Here is a 25,083-nt window from a genome sequence, read left to right as displayed (position 1 = left end):
CCGGTCGGTGTCTGTCTCGTTAACACAAACGACATTTCTCTGAGGGAAAGCGGCAGTTTTGTGATCCTGAACCAAGACTCTCATGTACATTTTGCAGAAGACGGGCCCGTCTCACCATAATTTTATCCTCCATAAGTCACGTTCAGGCCTTGAAATGTTTCTGAACTCCACCTGTTTCCTCAACAGCCACCTGCAGAAGACATGTTTTGTATTAAATGCGCATTTTTTATATATAGGTGAAGCATAAAACTTGTGCAGTTTGTTAAAAGCATTAATTTGGATGTTAAATGTTACGGTTTAGCAGAGATTGTGGACTTGCCTGAGCTTTGGCAGCTGCAGCGCCCGCTGAACAGATCCCGCGTGTTTATTCTGTTCCGCCATTCAGGTCAATCAGCCGAAATTGCCGCTGAGGACTCTGGACCCTCGGATTCTGCCTCGAGGACCCGACTTCACGCCGGCCTTCGCTGACTTTGGGAGGCAAACCTCCGGCGGGAGGAACGTGTCTGGAAGTGTGAGTTGACCTAACCTTGCTCATTTAAAAACCGGCCTTAACAGCGCCGAAGTCCATCCTCACGCTTTTGAGCCTCCTCCGACGCTCCGGTGGTTCTGGTTTTGTCGGGGTGAATGCAAGGGTGGTGTTTGCTTGGCTGTCAAAATGTAGGTGAATTAGAAAAATATCGTGGATGTTTTTAACTGGTACGTATTGATCTGGAGTGGATTTGATCTCCTTCCCCTTTTCCCGGTGCGAGAGGAGCAGAAACGCGTTTCCTCGCAGAGGATCTGGCAGTCGCGTGTGTGCGAACGCACATTTCTTGTACAAGAAGCCGGTGTCAGTGTGTGCTGTCCCAGGAGTCTGGTTTGTGCCAATAGAGTAAATCAGCTTTACTAACCAAAACAAAATGAATATACGCAGCCTGTGTATATTCTTGCTTCCTCTGCGCTTCCACGTGTTGCTTTGCTTGGGTTCCTGCCTTTTCCTCTGCTTTCCTTTCACCCAAAGTCTGGCTTTGCCCAAACTCTGAAATCCCTCTGAGTTCTTCCTCCTTGCCTTTGCCGTGCCCCATTCTTTGGGTGCGGGTACCCCAGCGCGGTGCCAGTCGCAGCTGCTCCATCAGCTGCAATCACTGATTTTTCATCCACCTATTAAGATACATCCAACATTAACCATCATTTATCTTTCAAAACCGCTGGTTTCAGAAGAGTTCTCTGAATGACCTTGACTTCCAAGCACACAGGTTTCCAGAAGCTCGGAGTCCGACCCGGCGACATGGGGTTGGTTTGAGAGCGCTCTCGGTTCTGGGGTGCGCGTCCATCTCTCGGAGTAGCTTCGGTGTCGTGGTTTCCCTCGAAGCGCCGCTCGGTCCCGAAACCTCGACGCTGTTTGAGGTCAACATCGCTTCCTAGGTTTAGGACTTGCAGATTGTTCTCCGGCGCCTTCTCTCCTTTGGTGTGCTGAATGTCCCGAGCCTCACGGCGTTTTTAACGGCCCTGTTGCTCTTTTGTTTTTCCGCAGGCCTGCAAAGTGCAGAGCAACCCTGGATTGCCGTCCCTGGCTCGGTGCGGTTCCCCAGCATGCCCTCTCTTGGTCTCGCCTCACCCACCCTTGAGGAACCTGCCGATAGGGGTAAGCCAAATCCCCCTCTTCTCCCCCCAAGAGATCTTTGCACCTTTTTGTAGAGTTATCTTTTATTTTATCCCCTAACGCCCACTGTTGATAAAGAACGACCGGTAGAAAACTTTACAAAAAGGTGCAACAGTGTTTAAAAAAAAATAAAATAAAAATAAAAAATAAAAGGAAACAAGACTTGCATTGTACCCCTCTAGGCAGCCTTCAGTGGTGGGTGGGACATCACCAGCTGAGGGCATGCTGGGACGTTGGCCTGAGCGGGATCCGCGAGGGGTCTGCACTTTGCAGACCTGTGGAAAGGGGGAGAGAAGGTAAGTCCCGCTTACCCCGTTCATTTGGAGCATTCAGCACATAACATGCATCCTACATCTGCGCCTGTCCAGAGCAGAACCTCTCTTTGCGTTATGCCGGAGGAGGGTTGGAAGGTGTTGCAGGAGCCCTGGGACGCCAGCGGTTAGAGGATGAGAGGGTTTTCAGCCCTGAGCAAAACCAGACGTTGTTTCCTCGTGAAGCATGGCAAAAATCTGCGCATCCGCTCTCCGTCCACGCGGTCATTGCACCTCTCCAAAGGCCATGCCCATAAACCATTAAACCCCACCGCCTCTTCCTTGCGCTCTTAGTAACGTGGAGCGGCTCAGCGCTAACAAGCTTTCGGCACCTCCAGAGCCTTTTGTTTTGCTTCCTTGGCTTTTGTCTTCGTTTCCTTCTTTTCGCTTAACCGCGTTGTACGACTGTGCGTAGAACTAACGAACGTCGCATCAAACGGCACAAGGGATGTGATCACACAGGAGTAAAATACGGCCAGTTTTGGTGTGGAGGAGCAGTTCGGTGAGCGCAGTGGGGAAGGAGGTGGAAAGGCAGGGAAGTGGGGATGGGAGGACGGGCCTGTGCCGGGTAGGATGCTCTTACCCTTCTGATAGGTGATGGAAACTCAAGTCACCTCCATCCTTGTGCGTCCTGGAGTCACTCCTGGCTTCTCCCCTCATTTTCACCTTCTCCATTTGAAGCCTGTTGGAGGGGAAGAAGCAATTCCTTAGTTTATTGGATGTTTTTTAATAATATTTTGTATTGTAATTTTAAAACCTGTGTGCTGAGAGCGAAGCGGACGGGAAGGAGAGCACCAGGTCGTGCTCTGCAGTGAGTTTTTGGCTCCTCTGCGGGAGGTTTGTCCCCGTTTCCTTCTGTTTTCCCATTTTTCTCCCCTCTTCATCCTCAAGGCAGGTAATTCAGATGAATGTAGTAACATCTGGTGAACACTTCTCCGTGCCTTTGGTGGACAATATTATTTCAGTGCAAGCTGGAGCGCTGTGATCGCAGGTGCTGCAGGACCCTTCCTATTTACTTGCACTGGGTTCCAAAGAGCAGGCTGGGCGTGAGCTCCGGAGCCTCTTTAACTTGCTGCTTTGTCAATTTGGAACCAAAAAACCTCCCAATTTTTTCCTGTTAGAAGTTTGATGTGCATATTATTTATTCAAAGAAGGCTTCTGTTCACTGCTTTTAAAACCTAATCGCACTTTGAACCAAGTTATTCACAGATACTAAAAAAATACAACCTTAATGAAAGTCTTTGCTTTATTAATGCACTTAAAGGTATCGAAGGCAGCAGATTTAGGAGGGTGTGACATAACGTGCTGATGTTCAGGCGATGCACACGTGACTTTTGCATCCATCAGGGTTGAAGGGAAATAGTCGCCTCCTTCAGGGAGGTGATTTTGCTCTAAAAGCCAACGATTCAGCTTGACCCAGGGAGGCACCGTCGCTCTGTCCTCGCGTCACACAGCCCAGTTGTGCCTGGAAAGCCCTTCAGGTGCAAGAGACGGGTTGGCCACAGGTCACCTCTCGTCTCCACCCACATTCCTGCAAGAAATGAGCCAAAAGTTGTGATTTTCAGGGCACGCTGCCAGTCTGGCTCCGGTTCCACCAGCGAGGAGCGTGTGATGTTTAGCGTGGCTGAAACCCGTCACTGTTCTCTTGCGTTATTGTCTGGTTTTTCAGCTGGAGGGAAGTTTCTTCTTTCTACAGCCTTATATTTACAGTTTAGTTAGAACCTGGGCAGCAAAACTGTGTGACATTACCTAAAGCCAGAGGTGGGTGTCGCGGTGCAGGGCTGCAAAGCGTCCTACCGGTGTTGGTTGAGTACGGGGGGTCGTAGGGAGGGATGGACTGGTTTTGGAAGCATCTAACACCCAAAAGCATCGTCAGGACTCCTGTTCTTGCTGACTTGTTGCACTGTTGGTTTCCGTGGAGCGATGGACACGTGTTGTTGCGTTACGATCACGGCGTGCGCCCAGAAAAGTTTGAAGGGGTCCGATGGGTCATTTCTGTGCATGCCAGCAGATCTGAATGCAACATTGAACACACTGCACCGTGCACCCTTTGCGTGCATGGCCTTGGTGAGCACAGGACACCGCGGCGCGAGGTCCTTATCCTTTGACAACATCTTGTGCTGTTGTCACCTAACGAAGCCCAAAGGAGAACTCCAGCAGCGGCGGTAATTACGTCCGTTCGTTTTCATCAGCAGCGCACGTTTATGTCATTGAAGCCAAGCGATTGAATTCACACATACAAGCTCCTACCTTTTAAGGAGGTTTTTGTTTGGTTTTAGTAGTGCAAAAATGGGTTTGGGACAGATAGGTGACAGGAGAGGCACCAGCTGAGAGCGCTTTCCTTCTGTATTCAGTGAGGCTGTTTGAATAACCAAGATGGTTTTGCCTCTCTGGTGCTCGTTGATTCACTTTGTTGGACTCCCTGTGAGTCGCTTCCAACTCAGGACATTGTGTGATTGTAAAGAAATGTTTTTAAAGGCCCATTTTTCATGTGGAGTTTGCCTACTGCCCCATGAAGAGATTAATTACTTCTCTGGAAAGTAACAGCGTTTGGTAATGGAGTTTTGTTGTTGCACTAATTTTTACATTGAGGTTGGACGTTTCTAATAAATGAGTTCAGAAATATGAAATAGTGCAGGGGAAGAGTAACCTACCGACAACCTTTGGTACCTTTAGTCCTTAACCAGAAGCTCCCAGGTGGTGAAGAGGGAGTTTGGGGGTGTCTTGTGCCCTATCGCTTGTACAATTAATGAAACCCCCCCCAGTTTTTACACAGGAGCATTGTGTTAAACAGGGTTATAGAGAAACGCATGATGCTGTTTCAAACAAAGTCTCTTCTCTTTCTTCTTCTGTGAAACTACAAAGAGTTTGACCCACCTTTGTTAGGATCCATGTTCCTACAATGCAGGAGCAGCACTGATCTCCTTTCAGTGTTTTATACAATTCCTGTCTCAAAATGGCTCTGTTTGAAGCAATCTCTGGTAAAACTTAACATTTTTAGCAGAGCTGCTAATTTATCGTTCCCTAATGACTTGGGATGGCATGTTTGAAATCCACCTGTAAGGGCTGATTTAATCCTTAATTACACCCTTGCTACGGTGTCTCGTTTCGCCGTTTCTGGCTCTCCAGAGGCCGTTTTGGTCCGTCGGGTTCAGTTCTGCGGTGCTTCAGTCCGGAGCATCGCCGGTGCGTGCGGGCAGCGGTCAGCCCGGATCTGTCTTGTGAAAAGCTGCCCAAGAGAAACACTTTTGGTGTCTTCGTGTTCTCTCTGACCACCCCAGACCAGTGTGTTGGGTCGGAGGAGGCCTCAAAGCTCTAGGAGGAGTTGCTGGTTGTCGGCGTTGCCGTCAGTGGGTGTTGACGCGCTCCCCGGAGTGTTTTATCGAGCTGCGAGTTGAAAAGTGGGTATAACAAGGAATGTTTTTGTCCTAGTTGTTGAATGTTGGACCGAGGAGATCTCAGCCAGGCCAGAGGAGAGAGCCCAGGAAGATCATCACGGTGTGCGTGAAGGAGGACGTCCACCTGAAGAAGGCAGAGAACGCCTGGAAGCCGAGTCTGAAGAGAGAAAACCAAACCGAGGACCCGGAAAATGTCAAAACGCAGGTGAGAGCGTTAGCAAGCGCTTCCGAGTACAGTCTGTAACAGGAGGGGACGGTAACTCACCTTTGCTGGTGCGTAAGCCACTGAAAAAGGGCAGTGAATTCCAATTTGAATCACAGCTTTCCTCTACCTCGATGATTTATTTTTTCATGTGTTTACTCTCCACCTGGAGTTTAAATGGCAATCCTGTGTTTTAAGCGAGTCTAAATAGGGAACACCAGACAACCTACTACCTCTCTTCCAGGCTTGGTTTTCTGTTGCTATTTTACTTGACTATTTCTGTCTCCGTTCTAAAGCAAACAACCTCAAACTTCCATCACAGAACTTGCTTTTCATCCCCTTTTAGGCGACGTTTCTGCCCTGAAGCTCAGCAGGACTGAGGTTCCTCTGTCGGTTTGTCCTGCCCAGCCCAACCGCGCCGGCTCTGAAGTTTTCTCTGTCCTGTCCTCCCTGGGCAGAGCTGTTTGCCTGATGCTTAAACTTGTAATTTGTAGGATAAGTTGGGATAGTTTTGAAGGACACTGGAATTCTGTTCTCGGGCCTAACGGCAGCGTTGTTGACCTAAATATCATTATAGATAGAAAAAATGTGCCTTAAATATAGGAAAAGTTGGTTACTTTAGTTGAGGGAGAAGGCGGCCACTCCCTGTTAGTTTATATCTCATGGCTAAACTGATATCAAGAGAAGTATATCAGCTGGGTGACAACAAGGACTTTGTGCCTCTGTCGCACGTGATAAAAATATTGGGCTGTTTCCAGAAATCCTGCCCCGCAGCCTCGGTCGTGGCGGCCGGTTGCTGCGTTAGGGCTGGAGCTGTGCCATGCACACGTGTGTGTCTCTGTGTCGCTCAACTTCCTAGAAGGTTCTACAGGACATCATCTCCATTCACCTTTAAGATGCATCTTTGCTTGTTCCTGAAACCACCTCCTTGATTTGTGCTGAAACGTAACGGTTTTTCTGTCGTTCAGGAGCTGTTCCGCAAGGTACGAAGCATCTTGAACAAGCTGACACCCCAGATGTTCAACCAGCTGATGAAGCAAGTGACGGACCTGACGGTAGATACAGAAGAGAGGCTGAAAGGCGTCATCGACCTGGTCTTCGAGAAGGCCATCGACGAACCCAGCTTCTCGGTGGCCTATGCCAACATGTGCCGGTGCCTCGTAACGGTAAGAGCTGGCAAAGTCAAACATTAAATTCCACTTCACAGTGAATGTTCTGCGTGTTATCCTCACAGACTGATTGACAGTAATACAAATGTGGCAAGAGCAGAGTTAAATGTTAGTTTATAGAATCACAGAACCATTTTGGTTGGAAAAGCCCTTCAAGATGATCGAGTCCAACCATAACCCACCCCTGGGACTGCCCTATGTCCTGAGAGCATCATGTCCGTCTGTCCAACCCTCCAGGGATGGTGACTCCAGCACTGCCCTGGGCAGCCTGTTCCAATGCCCCACAGCCCTTTGGGGAAGAAATTGTTCCCCACATCCAACCTCAACCTCCCCTGGCGCAACTTGAGGCCGTTTCCTCTGCTCCTGGCGCTTGTTCCTGGGGAGCAGAGCCCGACCCCCCTGGCTCCAAGCTCCTTTCAGGCAGTTCAGAGATCAGAAGGTCTCCCCTCAGCTCCTGTTCTCCAGCTGAACCCCCCAGGTCCCTCAGCCGCTCCATCACTCTTGTGCTCCAGCCCCTCACCAGCTCCGTTCCCTTCTCTCCACTCGCTCCAGCACCTCAAGCTCTTTCCTAAGAACATAAATAAAAATAATCTACATGATGGATAATCTACAAATCTAAAAATAAATCATCTCCGTGATGGATTTCTCTGCTCCATTTGAGGGCTTTGCTTGGCGTGCTGTGGGTTTGGAGTTGAGGACTCCGAGCGCTTGGCTCTCCCTGGTCACACGATGCCACGAGTCACGTTTGGACGCTCCAGTTTCTCTTTTCCAAGGGGAGCCCAAGGCGCCGAGCCGAGCTTGGGACGGCTCATTGTTCAGACTGTGAATTCTGGGACAAAATAAGCCCTTTTTGTCCCCTGATCCTTCGTGACATGCAATGAAGGAGCACAGCTCCACAGCCTTCAGCCCATAACGAGTGTTTTGAAGCAGCGTGTCTTTTTAAAGGATCCCACGGATGGAAATGTAATCTGTCTCTGGGCAGAGGTGGCGTCAGCCAAGTTTTGAGTGCGACTTTACATGTGAAATGTAAAACTCTGCTGGAAATGGTGACGCGATGCTGAACTGTCGCAGCTTGCCTTGCTGAATATGAAGCGCATGACGAAATGTCATGGTTGGCTTATGGGAAACGTCACTTGTACGCAGAGCTTTGCTGTATTTCTGCTGATGTTTTTCTTCCTTCTCCTCCAGCTGAAGGTGCCCATGGCGGACAAACCCGGGAGCACAGTGAATTTCCGCAAGCTGCTGTTAAACCGCTGCCAGAAGGAGTTTGAAAAGGACAAGGCTGACGACGACGTCTTTGAAAAGAAGCAGAAAGAACTTGAAGCTGCTACCACTGTAAGTGGTATTTTTCCCCATAAATTCGCAGAGCTCCCACTGGAAATGAGCTCTTTTGAAGATGACACTTGATTTGGGGGGAATTTTGGAGTCGAGAGTTTCATTCGGTCACTGTGGCTGCATGTAATAAAAAATATTTGCCTTGGTTAGCAAGTTTATAGCACCCTCTATTTTTTTAAGAGAAAAAGAGTAAACAGGGACAACAGCAACTATAGACGTAAAACTGGACCTTTTGAAGGGTTCTCTCCTCTGCAAACATGTTTCTTTAGAGCCGTTTTTCTGTTTTACAGCCGGAGGAGAAGACGCGGCTCCATGACGAGCTGGAAGAGGCCAAGGACAAAGCCCGACGGCGATCCATCGGGAATATAAAATTCATCGGCGAGCTTTTCAAGCTCAAGATGCTGACGGAGGCGATCATGCACGACTGCGTGGTCAAGCTGCTGAAAAACCACGACGAGGAGTCCCTCGAGTGCCTTTGCCGCCTGCTCACGACCATTGGCAAGGACCTGGACTTTGAGAAAGCAAAGGTGGGGCAGGGCTGGAGGGAGAGGCGAGGGTGGAAAAGTGGGCGTGGGGTGTTTTTATTTGAGGATTTACTTTTTCTTCGGGAATTTCGCTCTTCTGTGGATGTTTTGGCATGACCTGGCCTCCCTCTGCCCCTTTCTAGTAGAGTCTGTATCATTTTCAATGGTGTTCTCCAGTTTCCTTGTTTCAAATATTCCATCTGAGCACACAGGGTATGCTCAGCATATCCCATGTGTTTCTTCTTCCAAACAGAATTTACCTCTTATCCATAGTTTCCAAAACATTAACATTTAGAATTGTTTCTTTACCACTGACAGCTTGTATTACCTACAAAATCTACCACTGAATGTATCGTTGGGGTTAAATCTCAAACAAACCTCTGATTAATGGGCCTAAAACCCCACCTGGCCCTTGGCGGGTGCATTTATTTTGTGTCACGGTCGCCTCCAGCTCCACTGCATTGGAGCAGCTGGTTTGCAACTGCAGCGCTCCAGCGTCTCCTCCCGACTGCCCAACAAACGGCTCTGTAGCGCGGAGCGTGACGCACTCGTTTCTCCATCGCAAAAGCCAAGCTGGGCATGAAAAAGCATTCAGGGGTTTGCCAGAAATCAGTCGGACTCAGCTCTGGAAACAAACGACGCTAATTGTTTTCAGCTGTGTGGGGAGGGAGTTCCCTTGCAGCACTGGGTTGCAGAGATCACAGTGGATCAATCCTCATCCTTACAGGGAAAACTCTTTCCAAACCTTTTTGTGGTGTGTTGACCAAAACAGCCCAGTTTACCACTAATCCCCCAGGCTAAATACACTGTTAATGCAGTTAACACCACGTTGTCGGTGCGGGTTTGGAAGTGCCAGCGGCAGGGATTACATTTGTCCATGTGCTTTGGGAGGAAAGCAGGGTCTGAGTGCTGAGCAGTAGCCGAGGTGGCGCTGGCTGAGGCCGGGATGCCGGTTTGGCCTTTGCAAACACAGAAATGCTGGAGAAGCCCAGGGTTTGGTGCGCTGGTGCCGCGGCCTCGAGCCGTGCAGCACGTCCACACATCACGTTACCCCCTGGGAGAAGCTGCCCGTGTCCTGTCTTTGCGATCTTTATTTCTATCAAGTTCAGTGAGAATCCTTTTACTTACTTTCTTTTAATGGGGGTTGATGTTTTATTATGTGTTTTTATTGAAGGGTTAGTGATCGTTACAATTAAAGCTTCTGGACAACGTCCATTTCAAATATTTTCCCTGTCATTCCTGCCTTTGGAAACAATTGCTCTCGGAGCTGAAACTTTCCAAAGCAAGGCCAGCACCACATTTTCACAGGGTTTTCCTTGTTTGTCTAAGGGTTTAGCTCGTTTTAGGGAAGGGAGTGGGAAGCATTTTATACAACTGCCCCGAAACCTTTTGTTTCAAACAACCAGAGCCCCCATTTTGAAGAAAAAAGGTGAATCAAATGTAGACCTGCTGGAGGCTTCTCTAATTACACTGTTTAATGTCTTAGTGCAGACCGATTTGGATTCTATCACATCACAACTTTTTGGATAAAAAGGAGCTTGTGGGATTCCAGTCCACGGCTGAGCCTGTTAAACAGCTCTTGCCTGACCCCACCTGAGACAGTTTGGGGAAATAAAGCATCAAAATGAAGTTTGCAGGGTTAGTTTGGTGCCCGTTGAGTTTCCCGAGCTGGTTCTTCTCAGGCTGAGGGGAGCGCACATGCTGATATAAAAAGGAGGAGCTCAGAGGTAGAGCAGGACTCCCCTTGTTGATGGCAGTTGGCCAGTAGATCAGTTTAGCTGTACCATAGTTTAAAAATGCATTAATATATATATTTTTTAATGGATGGCAATTTTTGTTCTGTACATACAGAGGGGCTGAGTCCCCACCTGAGGGAGTATTTTCATTTTCTTCTGAGACACGCTGGTGATAATGTTTCTCTTGTATAGCCTCGCATGGACCAGTATTTTAATCAGATGGAGAAGATTGTGAAAGAGAGGAAAACGTCTTCAAGGATTCGGTTCATGCTTCAGGATGTAATAGACCTAAGGCTGGTAGGTACCGACTCACGTGAGTAAAGGAGCGTGTGCCCTCTCGTGTCCGGGCTGGAAGGGCTCTCGTGTAAGAGTGGAGATTTACAGTATTGACAGCAGAAGTGGGGAGATCTGTGCCCTTTGTCTCCCAAAATCTGGCTGTTTAAAGACAAGAAATCTCTCTGTTTTGCCTTAATGAAGGCCAGGGTGGGTAGACAAACTGCTTAGTGCTGGCCGTGTGTCCACACTGGCTTGTGGTGCCGCTGGTCCAGCCCCATTTGCAGCAGACACAGCTGAGCAATTTCCAGGGAGGTTTGGGGTGGTTTCCCCTGTTCTGTCTCTGTCAGTCATGCTGCTCGGCGCTTTTCATTTCCATGCGCTTCAGGTGTGTTTCACTTGCATTAACAGGACCAAAGTGCTCTGAGGTTTGTACCCCGTGAGTCTGGGGACCAGTTAGCGTGGCTGTAAGACCTGGGAGGGCTCTTGTCCGTGGCAGTGGGGATCTCATCGGAAGGCGGTGCTGTTTCAGGCGGAATGCTGCACACCCAGGCGTCTGCCAGTTGTTCACTGGCCATATCGTGCAGAGAAAAGCAAACGGAGCTTGTGCTCAATCAGAACACGACAGTGGTGGGTCCACACTGAGCTCCCGAAACAACAAGTAGGAGATGAGCTGGTGCAGACAACTGGACAGACAGTGCAGACCTGTCCCTCTTGTAATCAACTTTTGAACACAGCCAAGTTGTTAGACCCATTTTCTTATACAGTGAAGGGTGTCTGTACACATGGTTAAAGATGTGAGTGCAACTCACTCCAGCCTTCCCAAACACCTGTAATTTCACCCCATAGACGCTGACAGCAGCATGGCTTTAGCAGCGCTGGTCTCAAGACTGAAATCCTGAGGAGGTTTTACTCATAAAATAACTGTTTTGAAGCTGGTTTGGGGTTTTGTGGAGGCTGAAGTCACCGTTTTGACTGCAGGGTACACAAAGATATTGCTCTGAAAGTTGTAATAAGGTTGTAGCAGAATCCAGAGGCAGTCTGGTTATTCTGGGGATAGATGGATCTGTGCAGTGTGTGGTTGAATAGACACATCAAGCAGTGGAAGTGTTTTGTGGAGAGACGGCTCCACCTCTCTCTGCAGGATTCCTGTCCCAGCTGTCACAATCCCTGGAGCTGCAAAGCACCATCTCCAGATAAAACGCAGTCACTTCTTGCTTCTTTATTTTCAGGGTTTTGTTTTTTAACTCAAACTTGGAGGAAAAGCTGCAGTGAACAGTGTTGGTAATAAACAGAGAGTGACAGCAGCTTCCTTCTGCTCCATCTCTTTCCTCTGAACTTGGAAAGACTGGAAAGCTGGGCATGTGCAGGATGCCAGGGGTTAAAATGTCTTTAATTCAGTCGCGCCTCTCCAAAAGCTCTTCACTGCAGCCTCCGTTCTCCACCAAGACATCCAGCACAGTCTATATACCAAAGTATATGGCTCTTTGCAATATGACCCGGCAGCACCAAATCTTCCCCAGTGCCTTGGGGAGCTGCCCCTCGAACAGATTATCAGGGAGGGAGGATTAGGCCTTGTTTGCAGCGTTCAAAATACCCCGTTTACAGCACTTTGCTGGAAATATCTCTGAGCTCGTGTTTCCTTCTCTCCTAGTGCAACTGGGTGTCCCGGAGAGCAGACCAGGGCCCCAAGACCATCGAGCAGATTCATAAAGAAGCCAAGATTGAAGAGCAAGAGGAACAGAGGAAGGTCCAACAACTAATGACCAAAGAGAAGAGGAGACCAGGTAAAGTAAAAGCCACTTTGGCTGCCCATTTCACTCATTTCACATCTGGTGGCCATAGTCAGAATCCCAGATAAGAGAAAAATGCTGGTTATTTCCTAAGTGTAATGAGCAAAGGGAATGGGGGGATGGTTATGGCTGAGGCTGCAGGAGGAACAGACTTGCTGTGGGTTCACTGTGAGTGTTTTTCAGGGGTGAATCCCTTGGGTAAAAATAAACAATCGCAAACCAATAGTGCTTAAGTTTTGCATTCATGCAAACCATATTTGATTGTGCGACAGGCTGCCAGAAATCTGTTACAACAAGTTACTGTGCACAAGTCAGATGTGCCATCCATTCTTGTGTGCAGCAGCATCTAATTTCAAGAGAATAGTGTCTAATTTCAAGAGTAACCATGTTGTCTTTAGCTGTTAAAGTTGTGAGGTGTTAACTCAGCATGAGAAAGAGTCTTGGAATTACATTAAATTGCTGCCAGGCCTTGAGAGTGGCACTACCTGAAGGTGGATTTGGAATGACTGGGGCAGAGCGGGACAAGGAGAAAAGTCATCTTTGGGATTCTTAAATACTGAAATTGTCAAATAAAGGTGCTGTGAAAACAAGGCATAAGGAAAATACACGTAAATTTGCTTTAATTATCTGAAAAGTGGCATCAGGAGAGAGTAAGGAACTTGTGATTGCTTGAATGGTTTTGTCTAGACTAGTCCAGCGCCTCTGAAATCTGCACAACAAGCGAGGCTTTGGGTTGGCAAAGGCTCGTCCTCCGCTCCTTTTGTGAGCTGGTGAACGCACAGGACGTGCAGCCGGAACCAGGCGCAAGGACACGCACTGAGAAAGCTAACCGGGAAGGATCGCTGCCAAAACCAGCCCTTGAAAACAGTGAGATCTTTAATGGCAAGGCTATTTTGTAATAAGAAAGGCAAGCTAGTTATGTCATTTGAGGCTGAAGAAATACTCCAAAAGCTGTGATTTCTGCACAGGATTGTGCTGAGGTTCAGCAGAAACGTCTTTTCCCCGTCCTGTTGAACCTGGAGAGGGTCGCCCACGTTCTCCCGGGTGCTGCGGGGGTGAGCTGAGGGTTGTGTTTGTCGCCTGGCAGGTGTCCAGCGGGTCGATGAAGGCGGTTGGAACACTGTGCAGGGGGCAAAGAACAGCCGAGTGCTGGACCCCACCAAGTTCCTTAAAATCACCAAGGTAGGTGCCAGCACGAGCCTCGTTCGGAGCAACAAAAATGCCGAGGTCTTACCTTATCGTATCTGCCTGCCTAGGAAAGACTGTTAGGATGTTTACAACTCCATGCTTGCCTTTTGGGATATTTCAGATGGCCAGAGTTAGTACTGGGCATGAATAAAGCACGAAAGAAGACTCCGTTGTCTTCTGAATGTTCCTGTTTTGCTTGTTCTAAGGGAAATAGTGTCTTTTTCCTAAGTTGGAAAATCCGCATTCTATTAAATGATGAAAAGAGGATGCGAGCCGGGTCATCGTGCGCGGTGGTGACGCTGTTATGGGAGGCGTCTCCGACATCCCATAGAAATCCTTTGCTGCCTCAAGTTCTCAAGGCCCTTTGCTGATGTGGCTTTTTAGCAGAATGAGGATGCCACATTCAATTTGAAAACAAAATGTTCCTGACGTCGCAGATGCAGCATCCTGAGCATCTTCCTGTTATTTTAGCATTAAAGTGGGGATTTGGGGACATTTATTTCAGGCTGCTGGTTAGGCAAGCTTGGAGTTTTTGCCTTTTTTTTGTGATTTTCAGGACAGCTTTGGGATTTCTCACCAAGAACTGCATTTTTCACATAAATCGGGGTGTTTTCTAGATGTTCCCTTGTCCCAGTTAATGTCACTCTCCTCAAATTTCACTCTCGATGCCTGGATGCTTGGGGAGCTGTAAAGCAGAACCTGGACACACTGTAGCCCTTCTGCAGATCAAGCTCAGTTTATTCCTTGTGAAAGTTGTAAAACAGACTCTAAAACGTAATTAACAGGAAGGATTGAGCCTGCTTTTGTCTGGGCTTACGGTGCATCTGGGAATAGTCCTTCTATGACTTTAGTACAAGCACGGCACAAATGGAACCAGCTCCACAACAGCTGCGTTGTTGGGAGGAGGAAGGAGCTTGTACAAAGAGACCTGTGGGGTCACAATCTCCGTGTCAATCGATTCACCTACGGAGCAGTGTAAAATCCATGTTCTTGTCAGACACCACTTTTTTCCCCCCAAGTTCTGCAACCTGTTGTTCTTTGCCCTCTGAATTTTGTTTGTTACTGTGCAGATTCCCCCTAAAGCCACGACTGGAAGGTGAGTGGGCAGCAGAACCGTTCGCTCATCACAAACAAACTGAACACCTCTCAAGTGCTGATATGTATTGGGCTTTTTCCTCCTTCGTGAGCTTCAGGGTTCCCAATAAACAGAAGCTCCTGGTCATTGAGAATGTCTTTCCCTGACACTTCAGAAGAGGCTGTTTGTGATGCCCCTTGTTTGCATCCTCTGTCTTTGCCTAGGGTTTGGTCTCCCCAAAATGTGTTAAAGCGTATCTTGGTATTCACAAGATGGGGATTGTTGCCAAAAAATACCCCATTTATTATTAAGATGTACAGTTTGCCGTTGTTAATGGTATTTCTTAATGTGTTTTACAGCCCACGATAGATGAGAAGATTCAGCTTGTGCCTAAAGCCCAGCTGGGCAGCTGGGGGAAGGGCAGCAGCGGTGGAGCCAAGGCAAGCGAGATGGGTGAGTCAGGACGGTCCTCACCCTCCGCTTCGCTCCCAGTCGCCCTTGCCAAGCGCAGATTTGGGTGGGAACGCTCACTTGTGCGGGGCTAAAGTGCAGCAGGACCAGCCCTTTCCCTTCGATTCTCTCCCCATCACTCCAAAAACCAGATATCGCTTCAATGATCTTGTGACGCGAAGGTGTCGGCGGCTACTGACCTTGCTGTTGCTCTCCTGTCTTGTCTTTCCGCTCTCCCAGACTCCTTACGACCAAGTGCCACTAGTTTGAACAGATTTTCTGCGCTGCAGCCTCCAGTCTCATCCGTTTCTGCCTCATCCGCATCCTCAGAGTTAGATTCGCGCAGGGCCTTAACTAGGTAAGTGTCAGTGACCGTGCCGTCTGTCTGTCCGCCCGTGTCCACACTTGCTGCTCTAGTTGCCAGCACACAAAGAAAGAATTTCATTGAGTTTCCACGAATGGCTGAGTCTTTTTCCCCACAATGTGCTTTGAGTTAACTGAAAACACGTGCATTTTTGATAATATCTTAGGAAAGACAGGTTGTATTCATTTTTGAAGCTGTTACAGGGAATATTTTAGTTTCCACTTTTCAGTCACACTTTATGTCAGGATACGTTTGCTAATAGTTCATAACAGGTGAAAAATGCTTTGGATAAAATGTTGTAATAAATAGGTGTGCAGGTTGGAATCGGTGGTGGATTCAGCCAGACTGTTCTCTTGTGTTTGTCCCTCTGATGTTTTCCCTCCTATTTCACTAAAATTCTGGCTTACCTGGAGATTACTCCATTTTGATATTGTTTTAGCTCATTAACACGGTAATTAATAGCACAGATCCTGGTCACCTCTTGCTGGCAGCCTTCACTATTTGGAAGCTGTTTTTCAATAAGAGGGTGAAAATACACTACTCATACCATTTCTCAGTAAAGCGAGGCCTTTACATTATAAAATTCACCGTTCTGCATATCAAACAGGTCCCGTAAGCACTTTGCTTTTCCTTGTGTTCTCCAGGAAGCGTTGGCTCTGCCTGTCCACCCTGTGATTGTTTGTGTTTGTGTATCTCCAAGACTTGCATTAATTTTAACTATATTCTCTGTAGCTACAGCTGTGAAGTCGAGACAAGAGCCCCATTTGGTTTGGGTTGTGATTCACCTTTTCCTGCTGTTCCCGCAGAGTTTTATCCAGTATCTTTTCTAACAGCGCAGCATTGTGGGCAGGGGTCACTCGGACCGTTGTCTCTAAGCGCGTGTTTCTTGTTGCGCAGCCGCGGGAGCACGGGCAGGGAGAAGAACGACAAACCTCTCCCACCGTCCCTGGCCCGTCCCAACACCTTCCTGCGGGGCAGCAGCAGCAAAGAGCTGCTGCTCGACAATCAGGCGCAGGAGGAGCAGCGGAGGGAGATGCTGGAGACGGTGAAGCAGTTAACGGGCGGCATGGAGATGGACAGGAACAGCACAGAGGCGGAGAGGAGCAAAGCCAAGGAATCTGGTAAGCGGCTCTTCCACGCTCGGGGAATCTTGCAGGGTTTGTGAAAAGGCATAAGGGAAAAATCTACAGGAGCAAGTGACAGGTTTCGGCGCAGCGGTGTGAATATTTGGCCCGCAGTGATGCGTCGTCGAGCTGTGATCGTCCTCCCAGAGGTTTGTTACACAACTGCTTGATTCACACAGCCTTGGTGTCTGCTGCTCCCACCAGCTCCACTTTAGGATTCATAGAATCATAAAATCATTTTGGATGGAAAAGCCTCTCAAGATCAAGTCCAACCGTTCCCAGCCCTGTCCCTGCCCCATGTCCTGAGAACCTCATGTCCGTCTGTCCAGCCTTCCAGGGATGGTGACTCCAGCACTGCCCTGGGCAGCCTGTTCCAATGCCCCACAGCCCTTTGGGGAAGAAATTGTTCCCCACATCCAATCTCAACCTCCCCTGGCGCAACTTGAGGCCGTTTCCTCTGCTCCTGGCGCTTGTTCCTTGGCGATACCAGCAAAACACTGCTCTGTGGCCTTGTCTTGCCCGGTCATATTCTGTTGCTGCTGGTTTCTGGGCTCAAAGTCCCCAAAATCAGTGTCACTTCTGCAGAAATGCTTCTTCAGTGCCCAGTAAGGCTGTTTCTACCCTTGCCAAACAGTTCCCAGGGCATCACCTTGTCAGTACTGCAGCTTTTAGCTCCCGCCAGCCTGAGCTGATGCATTAGTCAGAAGGTATTGAGGACACTTGAAACGATTTCTCTGTGGACACAACCTGTGCGATAAGCACAGTGTTTTGCTCTTTCCCTGGGAAATATCTGAAAACTGCTGCGGTGACAGACACCATGACACAGCACACGCTCGTCTCAAAGCTCTGGGACTTCGTGAAGGGCTCCATGGGGACCAGGGTTTTGGGATGCGATCACATTGCGTTGGGTCTCTGCCCATCGCAGTCAGCACGTTGGAAATTTGCAGCCGCCTGTAACAGCTCCAAGTTTAATTCCTGAGTGTTGATAGAGAGCTCTGAAGGTGCTGCAACCTGTGTCACTGCCAAGTGTCTCTACGAGGAGGTTGATTTACAGAAATATTCGGAGTTCATGCACGGGAAATGTAGCCAAGAAAGAAGTGAGCCGTGCCTGCTGGTGGGACAGGAGCTTCCGTTTTCAGAACGTCATCTCTGAAAATGATGTTGATTTTCCTTTTTGAAATGTGGTTATTTTTTCTTCTATTTGTACCAGCCAAACCAGAAGCTCCCCCAGCTCCAGCCCAAGAAAAGCCTTCGCTATCAGAAGAGGAAATAGAGAGAAAATGCAAATCTATCATTGACGAGTTCTTGCATATTAACGATTTTAAGGTAAGCAAAAGGAAAACCTCATTTAAGTCTTTCAGACCTTTCTGCGACGTTTCCTCTGTGGGAACAGAGTCTCTCTGAGCACCCAGCATTTGTAGGAGAGTTGTCTCCCTAAGTTGTTTTCTGCCCTGCTAGTAACAGGAAGATTAGTCCAGCTTGTGTGTTGCAAGTAGCAAAATGTGTGTATCTGTCATGAATCGCTGGGCAGCTCCAAAATAACAGCAATTTTGGAAGCAGAAAAACAAACGGGAAAATAAACGGAGGTTTTCACTCCGTTATCGAAGCATGTGCTGTTCTGATCTGGAGGCAGATAAAACAATACTAAATATTGAACAAACCATTCCGCAGTATTTGTAATAAACATGGAAAAATGACTGAGCAGCTGTCATCACTTCCTAGTTAATGGTGGAAGTTTTTTCTCCCTTGTAGATGGATTTTTAGCCTGTCCAGGGAGTTTGCAGAAAGTGTTACATTGGCTGAATTTATTTGGTGAAATAAAATTTACGAACCTGCCGGTGAGTTCCTAGTTCGGCACATTAATTGCAGCGTCGCTGCTTCTGCACTTCATTGTGCTTCTGATTAACATCAGAAAGAGGAATATTCTTACGATGGATTGTTTTGGGTTCATAGGTATCAGGAGAGATGATTAAACCCTGCAGGAGTGGGGGCCGGCGGGGCTGGTTAACCGAGGAGTCTCTGGTCCTTTTTCATTTTGGGATAGACTTGACAGTCTGATCTGGGGGTCTGGGCCAAGGGGCTGCTTCAGTTCAGCTACAATGACAATATTTAATGGCTGGGTGGAAATGGAGTTGAATTGTGTTAAACAAGTGCACATCTGGTTAAAAAAATACATTAGATTGAGGCAGCTCATTTGCATTAGGGTGTTATTGGATAATTGTAAGTTCTCAGCGCTCTTCAAACGCAGCGTGCAACAAAGCGTCTGGCTAATTCAGCTTAAACTGAGTGTTAATGTAGTATATAGCAGAAGAACAGCCCTGTTTCTCAGGATTTTAGCCTTCAGTATTTAACCTGACTGTAAATTAAACCTGCCGAGCTCTGTGCCAGTGACAGAGGGTCGACCGGTGATGTGTTCGTCCATCTGTCCTGCAGACACCGGGGGACAGCTGGTGGAAAAGCTCAGACCTGAGCCTGTGGGCTGGAGCCACCGGGCTTGTGGCCTGCACAAAAAACCATCCAGAACCTGCAGAAGCACATCTGGGGCTGCCAGCTGTTGATAACTGAAGGCATAACCTAAGAGAGAGAGGGAATGTCTTTAGTCAGGCAGCCCGCTGAGATCCCTCAGGCTGAACCGAGGTCAGCAGAGGATCTTTGCTGATGACAGCAGAGATTTTTGAAGAGTGACATTGAGCGCTTCTCTAAAAGTCCCTTATTGAAGAGTGTTTTACTGGCTTAGGTTACAAAACACACATGCCAGAGAGTAGCAGCTTTGTGAAGAGGAAATGTTCCTCCCAGCTCCCCACCTATTTTCTGCCGCTTTATACGGTCTGGGTTTGTAACTCAGGCATTTCGGTGCCAGATCAGATCAGCAATGAATCTAACCTGACGTCCTCTTTTCAACTTGGCTTGATATTTGATGAAATAATAGGCGTTTTGCTGGCATCCAGAAGACAATTTCTGTCCTTTCACCGAGCAGCCAAACTGTACCCTGGAGCGATTGTGTCTTTTAAACATTGTTGCCTGCCCGGTATAAATTCTCATTATTATTATTCAATTGCCATCTCAGGGGTGATTTGTGATGAGGTTCCTCAGTCTAGTTCAGCACCTTTGCTTGGCAGCTTCACTAAATTCTTGGTTTTTTGTTAAAAAAAAGTGCTGTTATAGTAGAAAATGTTTTTCTTGGTGAGTTTTTGGTTGGGGCGAGTGACGCTGTGTGTCGTTGGGACAGGAAGCAATGCAGTGCGTGGAGGAGCTGAGCGCCCAGAACCTGCTGCCAGTTTTCGTGCGGGTGGGAGTGGAGTCGACGCTGGAGAGGAGTCAGATCACCAGGGATCACATGGGCCAGTTATTGCATCAGTTGGTGCAGGCGGGAAAGCTCAGCAAGCAGGATTTCTTCAAGGGGTTTGTATCCTATGCATAGAAACAGACGCTTTTCTTATTCTGTTTTGGAGAGCAGTGATTTCCCACCTTGTTTTGGTGTCCTGCCTTCTCCACACGTCCATTTTGAAGGAGTATTTTCACCTGGATGTATTTATAAGTAATAGAATGATTGTAATGTATTTTTGAGTATATCAACCTAAATATTTTCACATTTATATGAGTATTAATTTCTAAGCAAATACCTAGTTGTATATTTAAATGTGTGCGTGTTTAGATGTCTGTTTTGTGATGCGTTTGTCAAATTGCCTTTTGGCAAATCACCCAATATGATTAAAAGAAGAGGAAGAAATCAAAAATCTTCATGTGACGTTAAGGCCTGGGAGCCGTGGAGCCCGACGTCCCACGTGTCCGCAGCGAGAATGATCCCGTTTCTCAGGATAACTTGACTTTAAGGAGCAGACGTGTCCTTGAGGGGCTGAGAAGAAGAATTTAGAGCACCACAGACTGTATTTGAATCGTGTCTCGTCGTGGTAGCGCTGACCGCTCTGGTGGTCTCCCTACACCTGTGTTTGGCAGTGAATTGCCTTACAATGCGATCCGGTGGCTCACAGGAAAAATTCAGGCAGCGTGAGTTCAAAACCACAGCGGGAAAACAATACATATCCACAGGGAATACGCTTGTCTGTGTCCACGCAGTCGCCGATGGTCAAACCGACTCATTTGGAGTGATACGTTGTGATTAAAGCCGTTCCAGGCTTGAAAGTGGTTGCGATGCCAAATAAGTAGAATTTTGATGAACTAGTGGGACGTGTGAGCTGAACGTGGCATAAGCAAAGTGAAGCAAGTCCTGAAGATGATGAAAGGGCAAGTGGTGCTTAGCGAGCACAGGAGGACACTGAAAACCACGGTGCTCATTCACACACAACAGATTACTGTATAATTCGGGGCTAGTTTGGAGATGCACAACAGGAAAGCGAAACATGGGGGCAAACCTGGGCTGAATGAGGAGCAGAGGATGAGAAGAACAACACAAAGGTGGTTCCTGGTTTTGAAACACGAAAGAAAAATGTGACTTTAATCACTAAACTGGACCCCATAATTGTCAAGGTTTTCAGGAAGAAATGGCTCATGGTGAAGATTGGCAGGAGAACCAGAAAAATGATCATCTTGTACCAGCCACAGCAAGCAAAGGCACCTACAAGGGTTTTGTCAGAAAGAAGAGTTTTGAGTCATTCTGGAACCTGTATCCAGAGTTGGGGAGCGATTTTTGTGCTTCATCCTGCTGTGTTTTCTGTCCTGGATGGTGCATTGAACATTTTTCTTGCATCGTTTTACACTTTACAGACATTTTGCCGCTTCCCTTACACTTGGATTTTTGTTACTACTCATCCCCCTTCAGTCGACATTTGGATGTTTTTAAGAAGGCTCTATTTATTGGATGTTTTGTATTTATAGCCAAAAATGCTGGTTTTACTTTTCCATGGTTTACTAGTTGTCTCTGGGATGTAAGAATTGTTGTAAATGGAGCTTTCCTGGATGCACCTGCTGGTTTTATGGAAGGCGATGCCTTTTCCACACCCTCTTCGTGTTACCGCGTAGAGAAATCACTCTGGGCAGTTTTGAAGCTCCGAAAACATAGGATGGAAATAGCTTTTTTCGTTACCTTTGGGATTCTCTCCCTTTCCTCTCCTCTCTTCCGTAACCAAAGATTTTTACAGTGCAGATTAGCTCAAATTAAAGCCTGAAATGAAATTCTATTTGATGCTTGACATCTTTCTTTCCTTTTTCTCAAGTTTTTCAGATACCTTGGAGATGGCGGACGACATGGCCATAGATATACCCCATATTTGGTTGTACCTGGCTGAGTTGGTGACCCCCATGTTAAAAGAAGGAGGAATCTCTATGAGAGAACTTATACAGTAAGCAATGCTGTGTTTTTCAGCGTCGGTCGAGCTGAGCTGTGTGCCTGGCTGTGCTATAGGATTTTCACAGCATGGTTCCCATCAGTAGATAAGAAACTGATAGTATTAGAGGCTCAGCTTCTCTACAAGCTGCTAAAACACTCGCTGCCTGTCATTCGGGACTTGCACTGGCCCAAAAGCTGTGGTGGGATGGGAGCTTGGGCTCTGTAGGGCAAAAGTTTTATCTGTGAATTGATTTCAATCCTGTTTGTATGAGCTGAGCTGAAAAATACACCAGTGTTGTACGGTTGGAGTCATTTGAGAGCACGGTGAGGCTCTGAGAATTGGGTTTGAAGAGAGCAAAGTGTTGCGCAGGAATCTGCGCGTGTCAGGGAAGAGCTGCCAGCTGGGATTGCCTGAAACGTGGCGTCAAAACCTGGAAACTGCATCCAGGACCAGAGTCTCTGTGTTTTCTACATGTCCTTATGGATTTGGGGATTAACTAGAGGCCAAGTGGTTAATTCAGCCTTTTTCCCAAAAAGGGTCGTGCTGCCTGAATGCAGCATCCCACAAAAATGAGTGGGTTTGATGTTCCATAAAAATAATTTGCCCTGTTGTGGCAAGCGCGCTTGCATCACGAGTGCATTTTATCGGCAGCGCGAGCTGGATCAAACCCTATGTCACCAGCAGAAATTAAAGCAGATTTCCTGCCTCAGGTCACTACCCCTTGCATTGCACTCAGACTTGCAGCACTGGTTTATGAAGGTGAAACTATCTTCAGACAATTCCAATGATAAGGATAAAATATCTGGTTTTCTTTCATTCTAGAGAATTTAGCAAACCTTTGCTTCCTGTGGGAAGAGCCGGCGTCTTGCTTGCTGAAATCTTGCACCTTCTATGCAAACAAATGGTAAGTGTAGCGCTCGTAGATGCAGCCAGGACGTGCTTACGCATAAAACCTACACATTTCCCACAAAAAGATGTTTAGGGATGGGTCAGCCACTGCAGATAACCCAGGAATAACACAGGAAACCTGTCTCTTCATCCCCACTTTCAAACCAAACCTTACGAGGTTCCAAAAAGTGTAACTATTTTTTTTCTCGTCGCTTTTCCCTTTTGCAGGTACCTTTGCACTTGGCTTCTTCCAGAAGCTAGGGTGCGGAAATACCGCAAGAGGGACATTCTCAAGGGATTTCTGGGCTGACCAGAAGCAGCAAGTGCCGGGAATGTTGCGCGAGAGCCGTTCTTGCGGGCCGGAGAGGTTCTGCGGGTTCGGATAAGCTTCAGATGCCTCTAGACTTCTGGGTGCTTATCCAAACGGAACCTGCCAACTCCTAAAATTCACCCAGCACTAGGGGTAGTGACACCTTTTCACCCTGTGACTTCTAGAGCTCTCTTACACATTTCACAGTTGTGTGTCCAAACAGTTTGGTGGTTTCCCTATAACTCCGTCTCCATTTTTGTCCTTTTTTTTTAAGCCAGCTCAATACTGCACTTTGGATAGTGTCTATTTGAAACCCTGTAAAATCCCTCACTTGCCCTTTTATTTTCTTTTGTTTTTAAGCATGCATTCAAATAAGGTTGATTGTTCCAGGAGCATTAAGTCTAGCAGTGCAAATAGTGACCTTTTCGTTTATCTATTTTAGTTTGATGCTTGTTTGGACAGTCACCTCCCATTTATTTTTCTCTGTCCTGTGAAAGGAAAGCTGCTGTGCTCTGGGGCTTGAAACACAAGGTTTAGGTTTCGGTTTCTAATTCGATCTCATCCAGGCCCATGCTTGGACTCGGGTATTTCAGTGTAATATCAGTCACCTAATTTGGATCCTGATGAACTGTAGCAGGAACTAAGCACAATTAGCTCCTAACAATCTGCATGGTAAGCTGGAAATTGTCATCTGCTTTGTAAAATGACGATCGGGCTGCTTTTCTCGGTGCTTACCGTAGGCTACGCAGTCATCTCCATTGCGCAGGTGCTGTAAGATTGAATTTCTGGCAAAGCGTTTGGGTGAAAAGAGCTGGTTGTTATCAGTATTTTTATTCTTGTCAGAATTATTGCATATGTGGCACCTCAGGCAGGATACCAAACGGTCAGCGTGACATCAGAGGATGCGGGAGGTCGAACTGTGTGTGCTGCAAAGGAGCTTTTCTCAATGGTTGCAATAAATTGTAGGAATTGAAAAGTCAACTTGGTATTATGGACCTGAATTTAAGGCTTGATCTCTGCACAGAAAGCAGCCATGGAAATAGATATTTTCTGAAAGTAGCTAGTGAAAATTAACATCAAGGCAGGGGGAGGATGAGTCACGGAGGAAGTTAATGATAGTCAGGAGAAGAATCTAAGTCACCTACTGCCAATTCTGTGTCACAGCCGTGGGCAACTGTGTCTTGTTCAGATGTGTCACTTTTCCTAGGGAATCTCTGGCTGCAGTCGTTGCAAACCCCACGTCTCACGTTATGCCTTGTTTCCGACCCATCACTGTGGCGTTTGACCACTTGACAAGACGTATCTACCTGTGGCAGGATCGCGTCTATGATTTCTCTTGCACGGGGTTTCCAGACGTTCTCACTTCCTTGCTAGGCATCTTGTTTGGTGGCTGAACGGTTCTTTATTTCTCCTGACACAGCTGCACCACTCCGGCTTGCGTAAGCTCCCCCGCTTGTCTCTCAGGTCTTCAAAATGAATACATTTTTTTGTGTTTTAGAGCCATAAGAAAGTGGGAGCCTTATGGAGGGAGTCTGGCCTCAGTTGGAAGGACTACTTACCCGAAGGGGAGGATGTACATACCTTTCTCACGGAACAAGTGAGTTCAGAGCAAGCATCTGCTTTATGAATTATTTCGATACACTGGTTTTTTTTTCCCCCCGTGTCCTGTTTGTTCATCCTCTTCCATCGTGTTCTTATGCATAGTTGATAGGGGATGTGGGGTGAAGTGTCTCCCTCACCAAGTTGGAGTTAGATTATTGCCTTTTGCAATGCCAGGACTGGCTCGTCCCCTCCGGGAGATCCGTTTCTCCAGCTGGGAGGAGTGAACTCAGGGGCAGAATAAATTGTAGCAGTTATTCCCTCATCCCACCTTGTGTTATGATCCCGGCAAGCTTCACAACCAAGAGGAGCCAGGACTGATGGAGGACACTTTGCAGCAGAAGCTGGAGCTCTCGCTTTAGAGCCCCAGATGATCTACTACCCGCTTTTATTATTTATTAATAGCACATAGGA

At 47.5% G+C, this 25,083-nt stretch overlaps 1 protein-coding gene across 7 annotated transcripts in view; it reads left to right on the top strand.

Annotated features, from left to right (window-relative positions):
- EIF4G3 (eukaryotic translation initiation factor 4 gamma 3) overlaps nt 1-25,083 on the top strand; it is a 132,040-nt gene that overhangs the window by 100,149 nt on the left and 6,808 nt on the right. For 4 of the 7 annotated variants that reach the window (XM_080358640.1, XM_080358639.1, XM_080358643.1 and 1 more), the window contains 17 exons: nt 386-511; nt 1,514-1,624; nt 5,386-5,556; nt 6,522-6,719; nt 7,911-8,057; nt 8,348-8,584; nt 10,510-10,614; nt 12,245-12,377; nt 13,471-13,565; nt 15,006-15,099; nt 15,337-15,454; nt 16,358-16,581; nt 17,795-17,910; nt 19,814-19,986; nt 21,759-21,884; nt 22,695-22,776; nt 24,569-24,667. In XM_080358640.1, coding sequence (XP_080214766.1) covers nt 386-511; nt 1,514-1,624; nt 5,386-5,556; nt 6,522-6,719; nt 7,911-8,057; nt 8,348-8,584; nt 10,510-10,614; nt 12,245-12,377; nt 13,471-13,565; nt 15,006-15,099; nt 15,337-15,454; nt 16,358-16,581; nt 17,795-17,910; nt 19,814-19,986; nt 21,759-21,884; nt 22,695-22,776; nt 24,569-24,667 — 2,355 coding nt within the window. Of the gene's footprint in view, nt 1-385; nt 512-1,513; nt 1,625-5,385; nt 5,557-6,521; nt 6,720-7,910; nt 8,058-8,347; nt 8,585-10,509; nt 10,615-12,244; nt 12,378-13,470; nt 13,566-15,005; nt 15,100-15,336; nt 15,455-16,357; nt 16,582-17,794; nt 17,911-19,813; nt 19,987-21,758; nt 21,885-22,694; nt 22,777-24,568; nt 24,668-25,083 lie in introns of those variants that run through there. The other 3 variants (XM_080358645.1, XM_080358641.1, XM_080358644.1) reach the window with 2 other exon arrangements.

Source organism: Nesoenas mayeri (genome assembly GCF_963082525.1).
Source record: "Nesoenas mayeri genome assembly, chromosome: 24".
In the NCBI taxonomy this organism is placed as follows: Eukaryota; Metazoa; Chordata; class Aves; order Columbiformes; family Columbidae; genus Nesoenas; species Nesoenas mayeri.
This window is presented reverse-complemented; position numbering and strand designations above follow the sequence as displayed.